At 31.8% G+C, this 16002-nt stretch overlaps 1 protein-coding gene across 6 annotated transcripts in view; it reads left to right on the top strand.

The window, feature by feature from the left end:
- The window catches only part of LOC119832212 (ATP-sensitive inward rectifier potassium channel 12), a 28079-nt gene that overhangs the window by 6087 nt on the left and 5990 nt on the right, over positions 1–16002 (top strand). For 2 of the 6 annotated variants that reach the window (XM_038355840.1, XM_038355841.1), the window contains exons 2-4: positions 5079–5604; positions 14611–15052; positions 15713–15892. In XM_038355840.1, coding sequence (XP_038211768.1) covers positions 5237–5604; positions 14611–15052; positions 15713–15892 — 990 coding nt within the window. In that variant the 5' untranslated portion in view covers positions 5079–5236. Of the gene's footprint in view, positions 1–5078; positions 5605–10904; positions 11384–14610; positions 15053–15712; positions 15893–16002 lie in introns of those variants that run through there. The other 4 variants (XM_038355843.1, XM_038355844.1, XM_038355842.1 and 1 more) reach the window with 4 other exon arrangements.

Raw genomic sequence — 16002 nt, 5'->3', positions numbered from 1 at the left:
ATTTATAATATTAGTAGGATAGGATCTTGAACATTGAATAATTTTCTAAAACGGTTAATGTAAAAAGATAGCTCGTTTGAAGGTATTTAAAAAATATTACAACACATTTTTGGGTGGGCGAAAAACCTCTCGAAGGTTTTCATTCTTACTTATACTAGTCTTGGTCTGTACAGTGTACGTGTACAGTGACCGTACAGGTCAATCTAAAACTTGAATATCGTGGTCTCGACCAGCAAATAAAACATCCATAAAACAATAAAATTTTAAAACAAATTTTAAAAAATGCAGTTATCATTCAAGACTGTTTATTCACTTCATTTTATTTATTTTGAATGGACTATAAGAAACCACGTAGTATGCAATGACATCATACAAAATAATTGCGCCATTGCATAAAATTCTGTTCCTTTTGTATATTTTGTTGAATTAACTGAATTGTTTGTATCGACACATTTCCATTTTTCTTCTTTACGCCCATAAATTTGACTTCGCGTTATTAATATTTAATTCCAAGAAACAAAAATGACATCAGGTTCGCTACATTGGCATCGAATCGTGAAAATTCTGTGAAGTTCCTTGAACGAGTCGCAACGAAAAAGTAAATACCTTGAGAATCGTCCAAAGGTTAAGAAATTTACGCTGCAATTTACAAACTTGAAAATAATGGTTTTCAGCGTAACCTGTTGTTGAATCAACTGCTTTCACTAATGTGCATGTTTCTGATACTACCAATGAATATATTTTCCAATAAGACTGGTTTGTGTTCACTTTGTCATGATTATTTATCTTGAAGCAGTGGTGAATGAACGACGGGCCAACGTACTGGTGCCTTTATGAAATCATTCCACATTTTAGCCCCGGAAGCTGTGAATTCGGTTAGAATGTCAACTAATTTTATTTATAACGTACTACACTAATTTCTTTTTATAGCTCATATTGATAAGATTTTTCGTCTGCAAAAGTATCATAATTGCTTCCAGTGGGAAGTATCTTTAAAATTTTCTATTGGCTTATTATTATCTGTGTACGGTAGAAACTTCAAAGTAAAATTGTGACCTTCCTCATTACCTAGATCTAGATTGATTATCTTTAAACCTCGATTAAATCTCGTTTTTTTCCATAACGGTTAATAAAGCAATTTAAACAATAAACATAAAATTTTATCAGCATCACGTAGCCTACCTATTTTGTGAATTGTAAATATTGTCAATTGGATGTTATCATTCGAATTTTGAATCAAACGTCAAAAAAAGAGCACGTAAGAAACTCCGTTATAAGTGTCTGTGTGCCAAATGCAAAGTTTTTGTGCTCGTTTATAATGGAAACCTTTTATTAGATATAGAATTTGACAATTATTAAGTGCGAAATAAATGTCGTTGACCGCACGTAACAATGGCGGGTAAAGTTATTATTAGTGTTAATATAGTTTGCCACCACGTGAGACTTTCATAAACAAAGGGAAGTTTTTGCACGTGTAAAGTGTAACAATCATAAAACTTTATCCTTTCAGTTATAAAGTATTGACCGCATAAAGGCGGTTGATAAAAATTATGCAGCACATAACATTAAATAAGTGTAATGGTATTGTGGATTACTCGGAAACGCCGTTAAATGTGCAATAAGTAATCTAATAAGAGCATTAATTATGAGCGATTCTGATAAAATCAAGTGGTTTCTAGAATTGCTTGTTTAACTAAATCATATTGTTTGGTGCGCACGATGAAGTCCACATGAGTCTGGATCTCACAGACTGATAGCTATGTTAATGCAATAATAATAGATAATTACATCCTCATATCAAAGGATGTAGTTTAAACGCAATTTAATAAACACGGATAAACTATATTGAACAATATTCTCTTCAATAGTTTTGTATTATCAGTGAGATACTTTCAGACATTGGTTTCTCACTATTTTGACTTACGTCTCGAAAAACGAAGCAAATTCTCTATTCGAATGTACTTTTTTCATGATTCTTTATGTCTTTGATAAGAAATTGTAGTGATTTTGTCCCATTTTAGAAACTGAAGGGAACGTTTGTAGAAAAGAATTATCTTTTCATCAAATTGGATATCATTCCAACGACGCAATACAGTATTATATTGTTATAAGCTACGTTATCGAGGATCCTGCATACTATCAGGAAATGCATCCACTCGTTAACTGATTGACTTTTAGCCACTTCATATTATGATTTTGATAACTTTATCTAATACTTTAAGAGATAGGATTATCTCTTTGTATGTTATTTATTTTTACATTTCTTTTCTTGCTTCCATCGATAATTATGACAATTATTCATAACCAATCAAAACAATCTTATTGGCTTTTTCAAAAACATGTTATACATACAAACATAACATAAGTATTACGGCCTCTCATTGCATATTATTTAAAGTGGTTATATACTTCGTTACGTCTTAAAATAAATGAAACAATATACAAGTTATACTTTGTTTTGTTTGAAATTTATGATTAATGAGCACTCATCAATAGTTTTAACTACCTGACGATGAGGTATCGAACCGGTCGTAGCGTTATAGTGTATAAGTGGAGTTAATGTACTTGACGCTAATCTTTAAATATTCTAAATGTTATAAACTACACACACTTTGCTATCCGTTTCCATGAAAATTAAATTAAACTAGAAGGAGAGAAATATACGTACATTAACCCGCCTTTTAATTACTACCAGTATTTATATGGTAATTATTATTTTATTATTATGCTTTTGTGTGATCGAGCATTCAAAATAAATATTTCCGTCATGAGCGCATTATATCATAGGTACTTGCTATTAATTCCATCAATGTTAGCAAATTGGAATTAACGTGGACTCCAATCACCGAGTTTACCCGTCGACCTCGAGTTCCCTGCTTGTTTACTGCAACGAAATGCCTGCAAATGCGGCATAAAATTAAACAGCATTGTTTCTGGCGCCGACTAGACACGAATAGAAGCCTACTTACGTTGTTCTAAATAATTACTAACTCGCCGCCGTGGCGCTTATTTTTTTTTATGGAGGAAGCAAAAATGTTGATGATCGTTATAAATTATATTACAACAAACACTAATAAACACCGGCTTCGTGTTAAAAATATATTTTTGTTGTTCGTATACTTTCATAAGAAGGCGTATATGTTTATTATTAAAACACATCAGAGCAAATATACCATTTGAGAAAATGAAGTAGATTTGGAAAATAAACGAATCACTCCCTTACACAAAGCCAATATGAGGTTATCGACTTGGTCGGCCGCCGAATCATTGTTAAATTGAATATAAAAAATATATCAAGTACTATCGATAAAAATTCTATTTAACTGTTCCCAAATAGCCTTGGTTGTAGCAAAAACTTCGTCCCTCTTATTTACCTTAAATTGTTACTCGCTTATGTATGTGTTAGATCCATCTAATTTATGTTAGAAATATTATCCTTTATTACCAATCACAAAATGCTCAGTCGTTACCGCTTGTAATATGATTCTGTAGTATTTTTATTTAGAACAAAACCTACCAGTTTACCGTTCGGTTCATACCTATATTTGAAGATTTTTTTGTAACTTGAAACGACAACTAACTGTAAACCGCTTAGTACAAAAACATTGAAACATTTCGTATTTGAAATTAAATTTGATCATATTAGCTGAGCATTGACCCACATTTTATGAACGGAACACTTGGCAGATGCAAGCCGATGCTAAAATATAGAATACGAACGAACAACGAGCAAATGATCAACTTCAAATGGAATAAAAGCAGCTCGTAGAATAACCGATGACAACTTCAATATTTCTCTTCACCGTTTTCCTTGTTGTTTCGAAAATTGACACGGATACAAAAGATGTTGTACATTTATTAATCTATTAAAATAATTGTGTTTCCTTAAAACAAATTAATAAAATTAAATAAATTTTAATATATACTTTGTTGATTTTAAGAAAATAACCATAAAATATTTGTTGTGATTCCTTTGCTCACGAATTACCGTCGGTCTGTTGTTGCTATGCGCTTCAGCATATTTGTGGCAAGTTTCAGTTCGGAGTATAATTATAGAATATAATTACGTAATTTATATTGTGCAATATTAACTGTACTAGTAGTCACGTGTTCTATGCAATAATTGTGAATGTAATCATTATTTCAGATTACACATATTTACACGTGTCGTTTTGTCATATATTTTTAATGCAAATGCGAAAATCTTGTGGACTTTTGAAAATGAAACACACACTATTATGGAGGTTATATTAACTTGGAACTAGTTTGTATAATATAAATACTTCTTATTTATTAATTATTATAATTAACCGTATTTTTAATTTGACAGTTATAATTTCAGCATAGGTTTTATATCTATGTTTTAACGATGTAGCGTAAAGTAACTACATATACTTACTTAATAACTATTTATCAGCCATTAAACTTTTTACTAACTGTACTTTTAAATTAAAATATATACTACAGAGTTACAAGTAAACGACTATATAAATGCTTCCTCTACATCGCTTTGTTTATGTTAAATTGCTCATTACCGTGGTAAATAGCAAGCAATACAACAATGCTATAGATAAAATATTTTCAAGGTGTCTTGATTCAGTCACCTATCGCCATCAAATTTTCTTTAAGTACCTACATCAATTTTTCATTACTAAACAACTTTGATAAAAAGCAGGCGGACTTCTGCAATTGTTATGAGTGTTACAAGAACGAAAACTTCATAAATCTCATTGATTATTACATATACTATGCAAGATTTTTGTGCACTTTGTAAATTTAATGAGTGACGTCATAGTGGCGTTTTACTAAGTTAGGTAGATAATGATGAGCTAAGTGAATATATTAGAAAGGCACTTTCAATAGACTTTACGATGCGTTTCCTAAGAGATATTATTGCTGTAATTAATTTAAGTTTAAATTTATATAATGTTTAGAATGCGAAATTAAAGTTATAAACTTTTACGTACTATACTCATAAAAGGGAATATTATATATAATACACCATATCAATATTTATATACAAATTCCTGATTCAGATTATCATTACATATTCTAATATAATTTTTCTGTTGTTTCAGTGTCAACATTTTTACCCCAAACATTATGATTTACAAATGGATATTATGATAAGAGTGAAGTGTTGTCAAGAAACTAAAAATCCGAAGTGACCAAGTGGTGCGGGTGTCTGTTTTGCTACGTTCCGTTTCTTAATCCTTTGTCCATTCAAATCTTCAATATGTCCGATAAAACGTCATCGTCCGTCGGCCCGAGGAGTTTCGAGACGATTTCTGAGGAGGACGGTGAATCGCCGTGGGAGAAACTGTTGGGTGATGTGAAGGCTGCTGTCCCTACAATTATAACGACGAACGCGTCGAACGGGACGATGTCCCCGAGCGCCGGGGACGCGTCTCCGCCGCGCATGGACGTCGAGTCCAACAAGCTGACGCGCTCTAAGAGCCTCAACCAGCGCAGGAACAGCAGCGGCCTCCTCAGCACCATCCCGCGGCAGCTTAGGCTGTCCCTTCGCGGTGTTCGCAGCGAACCTTCCAGTGTTAAGGATGTACCCACTACCAGAAATGAGAGTGCCCTAAACCTTCTTCTTAAGTAAGTAAATTAAACATTTTCTCGCAATTGTCGTCGATATAACCCAATTTAAGTAGTAGATACTAATAGGTAATTATGATAGATAGGCGATATTATCTTAATTATAACTAGAATCACTAATTATACTAATTAATTAATTATTGTATCAATATACTGACTGGTGTGAATGATGAAAATTTGATATAACTAGCTCGTACAGATAGATAGAATCATACAATATGCATTATATACATAATTTTAATAATTAACGTTGGCATACAGAACAAGTCTGAAAATCCTTCACGAGTGCCAACGCGTGCTTCACAATATCATTTAAGAATTCTCATTTAAAGAGATATAAAGGTCAAGAGCAATGGCGCCCGCATGGCTTCAATGCGGTCGCCATGGTTTATTGCTAACTTATCGACCAAGCGCTTTAATTATAAGCTATAATAACATCTGGGTTAACTGTTCTTTCTAATAAGGGTCCAATTAGATTTCATTCGCAATCAACTTAGATAATTTAGCAACACCAATTGCTTCGCTCGTAACATATTAGGTTCTTCCGTCTGTGAAACGTCTAGGCTAATACCGACTTTCTAGGTATATGTAAATGATGACGGAGGAAACGGATGTCCTCCTTTTTAGCTGCAGGTAATGATCAACAGGAAACCTGTCGCCGCTGTAGACGCCACCAAAACAATGCTTCTTTGGCAATGAAATCACGCGTTTGCAGCCTTTCAATCTGCACTCAGGGTTAATTTATTGCATTTTTCCGGTCCCTCTTTACATATTAAATATACTCGTAAAATGTCATAAAATAAATCTGCATGAAATCAATGCTTCTTAGAGGAAGAACGATAAGGTCCTATTGAAGATATGTAAAATAAGCTTATAATTCAATGATTTCATCTAAAATATTGGCAAGCGAACGTTAACTATACGTTGTTATTTTGGGATGTGTGTCAGAATTGTTTGTCTACAGATACGTATAAGACTGGAAACGCTAGATGATACCACACTCTTGAATCCGTTATAATTTTCAAGACATATTTACGCAGGATGGATTTCATAAATAGTATGGTTGTATTAGTGTATAAAGTCCATTAGTGAAGATATCCAAAGTTAACGGAACTTTCACGTGTTAATGCGGAGAAATCTGCAAATATTGGCTCCACTCACAGAAAGCGTTGAGTATATGCGAATTTTTTAATAAGCAGTTCAAATTCTGTTCACGTCTCTACCAAGAACGTTGCGAGGCCGCTCACTTCCTCCAGTAAACAATATGATATTAACGTATGTGGTTTTATCACGTGTCGCTATAACTCGAACATTTGCAATTGTGGTATGTCCCGTTTCCTTACATACCTTATCACCAGGGACGTATTAATAATGTACCCATGCAATGCACGTTTTTAAGTTTGATTCAAAAACCGTCTTTATGCGAGAAATGAAAAAGTACAATGTGAATATTTGAGCTATAACTGTTTTGTGTTTAGGCTTGGCAACACCGTTAGGTTAACTGTTGAGGTTCATTTATGTTATATTATATACTTTTCATTTAATTTACGAAGGATGCGTCTCTGGTGATACTTAAAAAAATGTTATTAAATTATGAAAAACAGTGATTAAAGTATAGGACGCTACGCTAGGATAGCTACGCAGTCCCGGAGTTTTCGTTAAAACTATCCAAGTTCGTTTCTCGGGTCTCAAGCTATCTTCGTACATAATTTCATCCAAATCGGCTTAACGATTAAGGTGTGAGGGAAAAGCTGATAGACATCCACTTACTTTTGCATTAATAATATTAAATACGATTAGATAACAGCGGTTTTGAAGTTACCGATGAATGATTGCACTAAAAACGACTGTTTTATGAATGTCTATAAAAAAAATATACATTCACGTGGTGCTTTTCTAATTTACCGAATTACTCAGACATTGTTTTAGCCTTGTAAATGTTATTAGATACGCTTTATGTAATTCTATGCGAAACAAATTGATTTTTTTACTCTGAATTGGAAAATTCCCTTGTAACTATTTATTTTTATGAAACTCAAGTTTATACGTATTCAAGGTGCAAGGTGCAATGTGTGTGGGTTAAAATGATTATATTTGGAATGTTCATTATTAATTTAACTAAATCAACGTAAATAAGTTTTAAAGTTTAGGTACACTCTCTAAGTAAACAGAGTGCATAGGTCATACAAATGTTTAGAAACTTAACTTCATTTACATACTGGTCCTAGATACCTATACATAGCTCAACCGCATTTGTTTCATATTAAAATATGTTTGTAATTTAAATTTAAAAACATATAAATATTATATAACTATATATCTACATAACTTTTATGCATTACCAAGGAATATAATAATAATTATAAATGTATTTTTAATTAAGATCGATTCAACTCATGTCATGATTTATATTTTATTTATCCTTTAATTTTTCAAAAAAATAGTCAAGTCGATAGCCTATTTTAATATGTACATTACATTAATCTCAAAAAATGACAACCACACCTATATTTAAAGTGCCAATGTCTAACATATTGAAATAATGAATTCACGTGAAAAATATTTAAATACGTCCGTCCTGTGGGTGGCCAAATATAAATCTTTTATCAATGGCTTATTATCAATGTGAATTATTTTATCTGTTGAGTTCATAGCACCAAACCGGTTAAGAATAACTATTATGTAAGGTTGATTCATGGTCACGGACCTTTGGTATATTTATTCAAGTGTTAATTACATCATACTGCCCTTTGTTGCTTTTGGTTTTGTCCGATTGAAGCGTTTAAGATAACGTAAAGTAGGTATAGGTATTATAGTTAAAAACGTATCCTTTCCTACTAATATTATAAATACTTCAGTTTGTGAGAAATGATTGTACCCATATATAGGTATGTTCGTTACTCTTTCACGCGATAAATACTGAACGGATTTTGATAATACTTCTCCGTGATGTAGCATATGTAACAGAATAACACATAAGCTTTTGCCCGTGGGTTATCGGGTGAAATAATGCGGCACAGCTAGTAAAATATTAATGTATCTCTATATTGCAATCTATTGTATGTAGATATTAATAACATTTTCACAAAATGTATTTAATTTATGTATAACAGGGGCAACAGGAAATTTTGTTGGAACGTTTAAAATATGTACATTTTGGAATATTGTTTAAATATAGTAGTAGTTAATAAAAATGAATATAATATTAAAACTACTGGGAGATTTCGAAAGGGAAAATCCCATAAATATGAAACATTTAAGCTAAAGTAAAATATTCAGAGTGGCGCCGGCTGTACGGACATTCTAAGAAGAGCCATTGAATATTTTAAAATTAAATACAGCTGTTTAACGTTATATTATGCCATCAATTATTAACATTGCAACATAAAGTTATATAGAAATATATATACGTTTCCAAGTATTAAATTAATGAAGTTAGAAGAAGAAAGAATTAAAGTGAAATCATTATTTTTAGATGTATAGGTATTATGATATTCAAGTGAATCATCCGCCGAAATGAGGTAAACTTATTAGTTTTTCTAATGTAATAACTCGTAGTATTTCAAATATTGACTTCTGGAAAACCGATTATGTATATAATATCTATCATTTTCGCAAAATAACGGTAGTGTTTTTTAAAACAAAAAAGCACTTCTGAGAAAATCCTAAGGACACAAAAAATTTAACGCAAAACTATTAACTACGTAGATAACATTGATGAGTAATTCTCCTTGAACTCTGGACTATTATACAGAATCATTACATAAAATCTTATTAGATTAGTATTTAACTATAAGTGAATGCGAGGCTAATTGTTTTCATGATAGAATTGTCTTCAATTTATGTTCGAGAAAATGAAACCAGAGCCACCTAGTATTGAGTAGCCAAATCTATGTAACCTATATGTTTCATATTACGGAAGGCTGAAAAACGTCGGCGGTGATACTGTATACATTATTTATAGATACGTAGATATTTTTGTCGTGCCGCTGAATTAATACAATTTGGCAACAGCTTCATGAGAACGAAGTTCACTACTCGCTACACGTAGTATCATCATGACTTCAAAGATAAATCTTTAAAATCATTACTTTAACAAATCACACATAATTTATATGTGTGGTGCAGTTATCGTTACAGCCATTGATTTAATCACACCTATAATCAGAATATCCTCATCGTGTATTACGGTTTCAACGTAAAAACCTTTCTTATTATAAGGAAACTACGTCATCAGAACCGAATCGATTATTATTAATTCAACGAACTGTTCCGTAAATCTTACAATGAGTCATAACATAGTGACTGGTATATTTTTGGAATAGAACAGACATACAATAAATAGATATAGTAATACATAGACTAAAGTCGGGTACCAGATAACAAGTTTTTGATGTGATGTTAAAAATGTAATAACATGTAATAACAATGAGTTTGTTATGGAAAATGGTGTGTAACTTTATCGGATGAGTTGTGAAAACTTGTATCCTTTTTTTTATATTATAGACCTAGTTAAATCAAATAAATATTATTAAACATTGTCTGCTTTAAATAACGTACATTTATGAATAAAAAGAAATTAATTAATAAAAATCTTAAATCCATTAATCATTTGCATTCAAAATTTAAGTAATAGCTCTACCATTAAACATTCTTCAAATAAATTTACAATCACTCTACATAAATACCTACTACATAAATGAGAAATAAAATAATACTAAATATAAGAACATGCTCCTTATTTGTGATAGATGTTATTAAAAGAAATAACACAGCCATAATCAAAAAGTAAGTTTTTATACATGATTTGATTTATTGTCTGTAACAAAAAGAAGCCTCTAGGTAGAAATGTAGATATATCACTAGCTGAGTCATTAATTGTTATTTTTAGAAACTATGCTAAACTAAGAGAAGTTATTTTAATAGATACACAGATTTAAATCACATTTGATACGATTAATGATTAAATGCATTACACGCTAAAGTTTTGCGTCATCCGTGTAATGGACTTTATCTTTTTCGACCGTCATAAAAATACATTTCTTTGATTAAACTTACTCATGCGTATTGCATGAGATCCCCAGAGTCCAGGTGTTTGAACTCGTTTACTGTTTTCCGACGTCAAAATATTTATCAAATCGCTCGTAAATTAAGCTTTTAAAGGTGATACTTTAATATAGTATAGAGAAGTATATTTTACTCAAAAAATAGATGAGGCGACGTTAAGACGCGTCGCGGCGCCACTGGCAACGTTGGCACGGGACGCCTGTATAGTGTTTGTTTGTGAACGTCTTCCCATCTGTTTCATTAAACATCCGACCGTTTCAGTATTGAATCAATTCTCTTTACAATCAGGTCTAGTGGAAAATTCAGCTGCATTTTTCCAAGACGTGTCAACGTTCATGTCAACCTCATAAGTGTCTTTATCAAGATGATCTGGGTGTTACGAAAGTTTGTCGTATTGTTGTTCGACATAAAGGAAGTTTTTAGTGAATTCTTAATAAATGTGCTATTAAAAGACAGAGCGGAGACACTTTTGTAATTTTAGGTGATTGAATTCCAGAACGATATTCTAAAAACTTTTCTGTGAGAAACACATTTAGAACAAAGACAAATTATCGCTTAGCGTAGTTTAATAACAATTGTTGCGGATTTTGAGTGATTTGATGTTTGGTAGAATGTCGGGACTTAAGCGATGCATAAGCCAAGTATCTATGTTTCTTATGACTGGTAAACCTATCAATTCTTCAGAATCAGCTTGGAAGGAGGAATTAAAAAAGTAAGTAGCCATTGTGTTGTCTACTAGTGAGAAAACAGCACACCAAGATACTCTGTTCAGACACATATGAAGCAAACATAGTATACATCTGCTAATAGTAGTTCTAGTATGAAAATATTACCTACACATTGATTTCAGACTTAATAGGCATTTAATAAATGGATTTTGCATTCCAAGCCACGCCCCGCGTCTGGAAGTTTTCAATTAAATACCAGTTCCATCTTACACAGTTAGAAACCGATATTTCAACTATATATGCAATTATTATCGCAATCACTAGTAGCTTTTTATCCTATATTGAATATGTTCACGAAATATATGATCAGGAAAACATGACATTAGAAAACATTAATGAAATTGAAGAAAAGATGGAACAGGTTAATCATTCTATTATTAACCGTTCAAGTAACATTTATTAAAAGATAAGATCACATACTTGTAAATAAGTAAGTACATAAAAATACCTTTTAAGTTATAATCGAATCGTTTTGAGGCAGTCGTTAACATACCTTTGCGTATCTAATAAAGACTAGTCTAGTGTGATTAAGCTTCTTCTAAATAATTATTATTTTTAAACTATTCGATAGTGAGTCGATAACCCAAAGTGAAACTTTTTCAAATTTTATATAACTAACCAATAACTAACCAATCATAAATTAATTAAGCAGCTTTTGAGGTTTAGATTAAGAAATTATACAAATTAATATTTTCTCTTTAAATTATGACTGTACTTAATGTGTAATAATATCTAATCTAAATTTATGCTTGAATGTGTTGTGTGTAAGTAGTGTATACATGTAACATTATTCAATTTTCAGTCTTAATTATTCGATATAATTTTTCCAAAGTAGGTATTTACACCTTATCAAACAGAATATTTTTTTATCGCAAATTTGATTTAAACATAACACTCGTCTCAAATCAGTAATTTGTTTTATGACGGTCGGTTCTGATCTCGTATAAATAAACCAATCAAATGTGATGAGTAGCATTCATGCAAACAAAATAAATCATTCGCTCAACATCAAGTCTGTTGTGAATGAACCAAACACATATTTATTTGATTAAACGCGATTTATAAATTGTAAGTCGAAGAAAGATATATGTATTATTTGTATGCTGTTGTAGGCGGAGGATATTGGTTATTACGTCTTAATTGTTATGTTTTGAAAAATCAATTTCGGGATTACCTCTTGTATTATTTGTAATCCTATTTATAGGAAGCGTTATTATTGTAACAGCTAAAGAAAATAATATAGGAATGTTATTTTTTGGATAGATAGATAACAAAATATGACATACTATTAACGATTAAATAAAGTGACTGCTGCACCGTTACAATAGTGATAAAACAACCTCTATATAACAAAAATCTATTTATTGACATAGATAACTACTTATATAGAATCTTGTTTTAATTGTCTAACCGCTTTATTAAGAAGATATACCTACTACAGTTACTTATGATATTACTATGATCGATCAATAACTCTTCGTGTAAAGAAATAACTTACTTATAGCAACAATTCAAAATAAAATACACAACTCATACAAAACGTTCAAATACTAAACAAATTTTCAAAACAATGCGTATTTCCAATCGTATGCTTTCCAAAATGTGCACACAAAACAGTGTGATTCATATTTTATTGTTGTTTTATTTACATGATCCATCATCTAAATGCAATACGTACACATCATCTAATAATTACTACTTCCTATGGGAGGATGTATACTTTGTGTGGATGGTTTCAAAGTTTAGTTGAACCTTAATGATACATGGTAGTTATAGTAGAATAAAACATGAGCTTATAGAATTACTTGCGTTTGCCACTGAAACGGAGAAACCGCGCGGCACACCTAATATAGTATATACACAAGTATATAATATGAGACATCCAAATGTTTACATTCAATATAAGCACTTATGGACATATCTCAATATTAATAGATTGATTAAAGCTCTCAATTCTTATCTATTTGATAATAAAATTGATAAAATGTAGCAGGATTTGGATCCGGCAGAGTGCTTTAGGGCTTTCAATCAATTTGGCGATAGTACAATGCCATCAGGCTATATAGATAACCTGCTCTTTGCAGATTACAATAACATACCTCTAACTGGATTACAGCATTTAAACACTACGAAAATAATATTCAAACCTTACACGTACGTAAACATTAGTTTTTTTGTGCACAAGTATTAATTACGTAGTAACGTTAAAAGTGAACATATGTTCCACCTTTTGAGGTGCGTTTTTGTTTATCGTTACTTATCTAAAATTATAAATTATATTTTTCGACTAAGAATCATTTTAAGAAGTAAATGAACAATCGGTTTGTTAGTAAGCTTTACGGTTGTTTTTATTTTACAAACAAATTTAGTCGGTTCTTTTGAATGTATCTTGATGATTGATTGATGACTTAGCTTGATATGAACTGCAATTAACTTTCCTGGGTTTGGTATGTGAAGACAAAATAAAATACAACAAATTTACTAATTCACATTTCTTTCTTTTATAAAAAATCGGTTTTTATACGATTTTAGTCTGAACATAATGCGTAATTATTAAAACTGTTATTCATACGTTTTATTAAATAAACGTACCATCATTTGAATTCCTTTTGAATGTAGTACGAAGCCATAAACAACGCGACCTGATTCAGTTGAAAATGGTGCACTACCATTCTTGTATTAAATGATCGTAAAAACTGACAACCTTCGAAAACCCATCTAATTTCCAACAATGTGTGTATGTTCTATGACTTTGTTGCATATTCAAAATATTGAAGACAAACTGAAAAAAGGCATAAAAACAAAAGTATTCAGAATTGATAAAATAATTGCTGATATATTACAAAATACATAATTATTCCTAGTTATCAATTACGTCAGTATTTTTGTTATGTTTGTGATAAATCATAAGGATAAACAAGTTAATTGCATAAATAAAATGAACACTTGAAATGATAAATTAGCGTGACTTTATTAATCGGTCGTTAATGTCGACCCTTCAATATTTATCCATTAGTACGGAGAATCACAAAAATGTCAAGTATATAATGTTTTATTTATAAAAACAATTGTATGATGTAATTAATTTCAATAAATCATTTCTCTGGGTAAAGAAATAGGTATGACATTGCTCTTTCATCTATATTATGTCTTAATAAGTTGATCTACATTGACGATGTAGGTTAGTAAAATGTTATTTCCATTATCACAGATATCGCCAAGCCCGATACGCAGCGAGACGTGTGCGAAAGCGAGTTATTTTCAAGCACGGAGACTGCAATGTGGTCCAATGGAACGTGGCTAAGCGCAGGCGCCGATACCTTCAGGACATCTTCACGACCCTCGTGGACGCGCAGTGGCGTTGGACGTTACTCGTGTTCGCTCTCTCCTTCATCCTTTCCTGGCTCTTATTCGCTCTAATCTGGTGGCTCATTATCTTCACACACGGCGATCTGAACCCCCCTACAAATTCCAGTGAACCACTAGTCCCATGCCTCAATAATGTAAATTCCTTCACTGGTTGTTTCCTCTTCTCTGTTGAAACTCAACACACCATCGGTTATGGCTCAAGAACGACAAATGAAGAATGCCCTGAAGCGATTTTCGTAATGTGCCTTCAAAGTATTGTCGGCGTTTTCATTCAAGCATTCATGGTAAGTTTTATGGTTTGTTTTCATTAACATCCAGTTAAAGTTGAAAAATAGACAGTTTACAAAGAATATACATATTGTGGCAGCTAAAGCTAAAAAAAACTTTTGTGTCCCCTTTTACAAGATTTATTAATATTTCAATTGAATTACAACTCATAAAATTCTTAATGAGCCAGTAGTATAAGAAAATGTTGTTAAGAATACTTTTACCAACATTGTTATGAATAGAGTCTTATTTTCTTAAGTATTACGCATCAATATAGTAGAAACGATTACTTATGATACACGTTTTCTTAAAAAACCTTCCTGCTTCGAAGCCAATAAGATAATTTCATATCAAAATAAACTTGGCAGTATTCCAAAATTATAAGCGTACCAATCTGTGATCCAGATGCTCTCTTAAAAATTATAACTTATATTAAGAAACCGCGTAGAATTTTACCTATCATTAAATTGCCTCTTCATTTTCTAAGCTTGTACTCAATTAGGTCGATGTACGATGCCTTAATAATCAAATTAAAAAGAAGACTTAGAAATCCGTTCAAAAACTAATGACATTTTAATTATATGGTGTGGGCCAACAGACCGAGAATGTTGTCCAGTATTTCGCACTGAAAATACGAATTGCCTATTCGTTAATCTGAACGTCTCGTCTAATTTTAGGTTGGAACCGTATTCGCCAAGCTCTCTAGACCAAAAAAACGTGCCCAAACATTATTGTACTCCCGAAACGCTGTCATTTGCTTACGTGAGGGCCAACTGTGCCTGATGTTCCGTGTCGGAGACATGAGAAAGTCCCATATCGTTGAAGCACATATAAGAGCGCAAATTATTCGCCGCAAGGTATATTTTTTCGACAAAGCGGATACTGGTTAGTGATTGGGGATTTCAGTCAGCACGCTTACGAACCTTCATTAACCCGAGTTGACTAAACAACTCCTTTTATAAAAGAA

This window comes from Zerene cesonia, chromosome 15 (genome assembly GCF_012273895.1).
Source record: "Zerene cesonia ecotype Mississippi chromosome 15, Zerene_cesonia_1.1, whole genome shotgun sequence".
Taxonomy (NCBI): Eukaryota; Metazoa; Arthropoda; class Insecta; order Lepidoptera; family Pieridae; genus Zerene; species Zerene cesonia.
The sequence above is the reverse complement of the archived record's forward strand: the minus strand, read 5'-3'. Positions and strand labels throughout refer to the sequence as shown.